We start from the raw sequence: 5,216 nt of genomic DNA, 5'->3' as shown, positions 1-5,216 counted from the left end.
TGAGGAACTGTATGAGAGGGTCTCAGCATTAGGAAAGTTGAAAACCACCGATCTAGGGCAAATCTAGAACCGGGTCTGCTGCTGGCAAGTCTCGATGACCTTTCCAGCCATGGTGTTTGTCTCACCCAGCAGTTAGACCAGGGGTTTAAACACCGCCTGATTGTGTAAATAAGGTTTTATTGGCATATAGCTATGCCCTATATTGCCTTTGACAGCCAGAGCTGAGTGGCCTGCGTGGGAGAGGAGCGACTTACCTGGGGGGCCGCTGCGCTGGGTGCCAGGAGTCATGCCAACTCGCAGAGACCCTGGCTGAGACGTCAGTCTCACAGCTCCCTGCCATCGAGTTGACCCTGACTCACGCAACCCGCTAGGGCAGGGCAGGACTGCCCCTGTGAGTTTCCACGACTATCCCTCTTCAAGGGAGTGGAAAGTCCTATCTGCCTCCCAAAGAGTGGCTGGTGGTTTTGAACTGCTGACCTTGCTGTTAGCAGCCCAATCTGTAACCACTACGCCACCAGGGTTCCCTACCTGCAGTTGGTAAGGCCAGCAAAAACGAATGAATATTCCAGAAAGGGCCCAGGCCGGCTTCCTTCCTCGCCCCTTCACAAGTCACTGTCCACAGTCCCCGCGGGTCCCCTTCTCTCCTCCTCCGGGCCTCAGAGCCCACTGCAGGAGGCCACATCCAATCCAGGAAGGAGGGCACGGGAAGCCCAATTTGACCTCAAATTCAGTCCAAGCATGTCCTCTGTGGTCCCCATCAATCACCTCAAGTGAGCGCTAACGATGCTGAGGGTGGCGGCTTCAGGGTGGGATTCGTAAGCTGCCCACCCCAGTAGTCTGTACAGGCAGGGCCAGCCTCTGGTCCAGGTTCTCCCCCCAGCCCATCACAGGCCCTCCCGAGGCCTCAGTTTCCCTGCTCTGGGTCCCTGCCAAGGACTCTCACACTGGGATGAACCTAGCAGGCAGGAGAGGCCCCCGGAGGGCTGGTCTGGGGGTGCGGGCAAGGGCGTTACCGTGGTGCATGAAGCCGTTGTTACACAGGCCCACGCCGAGCGCCACGGCCTCCTCCCGCGTCTGGCAGTCCCCCTGGAACGAATCAAGAAGGCATTATGAGGACCAGAGGCTGAGCAGCCCACGGCCCAGGCTCCGCAGGTAGGGGCATTTGTCTGTTTTGTTCTCTGGAGTTTCCCAAGGGATGCTTGTGATTCCTATGAGCAGATCCCAAACAGGAGGACTCTCTCTCATTGTATGTGTGATCCACACTACAAAGTAACAATGGAGATCATAGGTGGCAAGTACGGGGTTGCCTAGCAACGACCATCGGGGAATCCCTCCCTAGTCACGAAACCTAGTGCTGCTGTAGGCACAGGCTCTGACCTAGAAACTGTACTTCCCAGACTCCCCGTGGTCAGTAAGGGCAAGTCAAGTGCGAACAGAAGAGGGAGATGTAGCAAAAACCTCTTCGCTCACGGCCCTTCCTTTCTCTTCCTTCTGGCTTGGGACAAAGATGTGATGGCTGGAGCCCCAGCAATCATCCTACACCAGTAGGCACCCTTGGGGAGGGTGCATAGACGACGGAAGAGCAGGAAAGGGTGGCCCAATGAGTCTGGCCCATGGCGCTATCACAGGGCCGTCCTCCTAGCTCTGGACCACCACCCTCTGGGATCCCATCACACAAGAGGAACACTAAGCAGTCGATCTGTGGCAAAGAAGCCCTGGTAGAGCAACGGGTAGGTGTTCAGGTGTCAACCCACAGGTTGGCAGTTCAAGCTCAGCCAGCAGCTTCTCGGTAGCAAAACCTGAATCTGCTCCCACAAACTCTAGGAAACCCTACCTACAGGGCAATTCGACTGCGGCACGGGGAAATTACTCCACGTCTGGACAAACACAACTGCACCGACAGCAACAATGTTTTGCAGCCACTGCAGCTGGGTCTCTGTAGCTACAGGTCCAGTTCAATCCCTAGCTGACCCAGGTCAGTCAGGGAGAAATCCATCCAAACCCACCAGAGGTGTCTAGACAATGAGTTCCTCCCCATCATGGGAAAGTAGCACCACCCCTCCCTGCCTGGGGCAAAAGTCCTGGAAGGAGTGAGGCTGGGGCTCCAGGGGCCATCCTGGAAGCAAGACGGCAGGTACTGAGGACAGGGGAGTAAAGGCTGGAAGATTGCCGGGTTTCAAAGGCACCGTTGAGCCCACAAACCAACCCTGGAGCCACCTCAGTCCACACTTAGAAAACTGCTGTGTGATGACCTGCTACACCAGGTGGGCTTTCTGTCCCTGCAGCTCGAATCGTTCAAAGCTGATACAAATGAACGCTCAGGGGGCATGGCTCCTGGTTGGAAGCAGCACCCAACCAGGAATGGATGAATGAACCAGAATGGCCAGTGTTGGTTCTGCCTTGGGGGGCGGATTCTCCCATGTGGATGCAGTCTCATAGGACAATCCAACAGACTCCCCTGGCCAAGGGTGGGCACAGAATCTGCCCCCCGCAGCATGTCCCTTGGGTAGAAAAACACAAGGATAAAGAGCAGCGACTGCGGAGTCTCCTGGTGGCAATGCTCTGAACCTCTGTCCCGCGGCCCGTGCTTCTAAGAAACCGGGCGCTGTGGGGCCCCATCCCCTCCCAGACTGGTTCCTAGCCCGAATTCAAGCTCTGTGAGTATTTGTAACCCTCTCGATCAGTCTTCCTTTTCCTTTTCGCTTTCCTTCCCAAGCAGTCAGAAGTGACTTCTATTGCTCGCCACCCAAATCAACATCTATACATCCAGGCAAAGTATGTTGCGTTGTGAGTGAAATGCAGTCAGGCAGAGGGGAGGCAGCACAGGAAAAAGTACAGGGTGGGGAGGGGTTCCGCATGCAGGGGACCTGGGTGGGCCAGGCGAGGGGAACCGGGCGTGGACTCCACAGGACCTTCATCTCCTGTGCTCCCAGCTGGATCCCCACGGCTGTCATTGGCTGGCCTCAAGTCAGCTCCACTGAGAGTGGCTGGACCACATCGGTGCTTGTGCTGTTCGGTGCTACCTTCCAGACCCTGGGGAGGCTTGAGTCCATCTTGGCAGCTATCAGTCCATCTCACGGAGGGTTTCCTTCACGCTCCCTGACCCTCTGCCCAACGCGATGCCCTCATCCAATGAAGGGTCTTTCCTGGTGCCCACATCCAGAAGTCAGCACGCCAACGTCTCACCATCCTGCCGTATCCTGGATGAACTTCTCCTGGGACGGATTTGTCCATTCTTCTGGCCATCTGGGATAGTCAGCGCTCTTTAATAACCACCTCCCAGTCCAAACATGAGCATTCTTCTCCCCCTGATTCGTTGTCCACCTTTCCCTCGCAGATGAGGCCATTGCTAGGACCAAGGTTCGGGTCAGGTGATGAGCAGAAAGCATTTCCTGATTGAATGGAGGAGTTGCACCAGGGGCCAAGTCTGACAGGAGCTGGTAGCCAGGTAACAAGCGGCCGAGACATCCTGAAGGGCCACCGGCCAGAACTCAGCAAGTGAACATCCTGAGAGGCAACCACCTCCCTTCAGCCAGGCCGAGACGGCCCCTCCCTCCTCAGGAGCCCAGGGGTTGGGAAGGGAATTCTCGACAAAGAAGAAACGAACCAACACTGTTTGGAAGCTGCAGGGGCCTGGGGTGGCCACTGGCCTCAGCCTTTCCCAGCATGGGCCCTCCTGGCTGATGCAAGGCAGGACCCATCCCTCTCGAGACTCCAGGCCACTGGCTGAAGGGGCAGCATGCTAGTGTCCTGCCAAGGGAGGCGGCCAGGAGGCACATCTGAAGCAGACACCCCCCAGCTGTGAGGAGCCAGCAAGAGGGAGGCCCACCCCTCGGCCTGGGAGGCCCAGAAGCGTCTGGAGTCCACCTGGCTTTCTGGGGCACTTACAACCCTGTCTGTTCCTCCACTCCCCACCCCCACCCCAAGGGCCCAAGGGGGGAATCAGCTAGCAGGGAGGCTCCTAAAGTTAGAACAGAGGGGATTCTCAGTTTCAGACACCCACACTGCTGCCAGCATGAAACAGGGCCCTGGACACACCACTCCTGTCAGCTGTGGCGAGCCACAGGCACTCAAAGCGGCATTTTCTTCCCGCCCCAGAAGGCCACACAGACGCTGGCCTGGGACCCAGATGTCCCAGGCCATCACGCTGACCACGCTGCCTGCCTCCTCCACTCGCCTGGCTGATCTTTCCCCACCCCCACCCCACCCCTGTGACCCCCTCCTCTGGGCCTTTGCACCTGCTCCCCCCTCCACCTGGAATGCCCTGCTCCCAGCTTGGTGGGTCTCAGCAATGCCCCGTTCAGAGAGGCCGTTCCCTCCCCACCCTACAGTCACTCCACCCCCCCACCACATGCTCTCCCCACCTCCCCCCAAACCTCCAGCCAGTCACACTCTCGCAGGCATTGGTCACAGCCTGACATTAACTCATCTGCTTGATTCAGGCCTTTTGAAGTCGGTGTCCCTGCGGGAGTGTCAGCGCCCTGCAGGCAGGCAGAGCGTCCGTCCGCCTAACGGCCAGCACCCCTCCCCACTATGACCACAGCACCTGGCACCCGCCGTGCACCTGGCGTTGGAGGTGACGCAGTGAATAGTTTGGACGGAAGGAAAGGGGAGGAACCAGGTCAGGAACTGGCCTGGATGCGTCGCCGGTTTCCTGCTCCCTCGGCTGGGCACTGCCCGTGCCCGCACCTCGAGGCAGTGAGGCCGGGCCAGCGCCTGGCACTCAGGGAGCCCTCGCTGTAACTGCCTCCCCTCAGGATGCACTGCAGGGAACAAGGGCAGGGCAGAGTGGGAGATGAACCCAGCAGGGTGCTCACTGACCTGGGGCCTCCAGGCCCCATGATTGCTGAGACCCCTTCGCATCCCCCACCCCCAGCAAAGGCCACAGAAGCCTCTTGCTCACCCCTGATCCTGATCAAGGAGAAACTGAGGCCCAGGAGGACTCAGCTGCTTGCTTGAGACCCCAGAGTGAGAATGGAGGCCCTTTCAGAGGCTAGTTCTTCCCACCCCGGCTTACAGATAGGGAAACTGAGGCTTGGAGAACACAGGCGAGCTGTCCAGGGAGCAGCCGGAGCTCCTGTCCTTGTGTGTCCTTGTGTCCTTGTTTTCTCTGAGGTGACCCAAGCTGCCTCTGCCTGCTCCCACCTGGACCCTTTCCGTGCTCAGACCTGCTTCCTGCAGCACGTGGCATCTGCCTGGCCAGGCGGGCTTAGGGG

The 5,216-nt window shown here is 58.5% G+C and overlaps 1 protein-coding gene across 1 annotated transcript in view; it reads right to left on the bottom strand.

The window, feature by feature from the left end:
• The window catches only part of PREX1 (phosphatidylinositol-3,4,5-trisphosphate dependent Rac exchange factor 1), a 211,067-nt gene that overhangs the window by 39,223 nt on the left and 166,628 nt on the right, over positions 1-5,216 (bottom strand). The window contains 1 exon segment of the mRNA XM_004698311.2: positions 1,014-1,086. Coding sequence (XP_004698368.1) covers positions 1,014-1,086 — 73 coding nt within the window.

The sequence above is a fragment of the Echinops telfairi genome, unplaced genomic scaffold (genome assembly GCF_000313985.2).
Source record: "Echinops telfairi isolate 266 unplaced genomic scaffold, ASM31398v2 ScPeMD7_5592;HRSCAF=6446, whole genome shotgun sequence".
NCBI lineage: Eukaryota > Metazoa > Chordata > Mammalia > Afrosoricida > Tenrecidae > Echinops > Echinops telfairi.
Note: the sequence above shows the minus strand (reverse complement) of the source record. Positions and strands in the feature narration are given on the sequence as shown.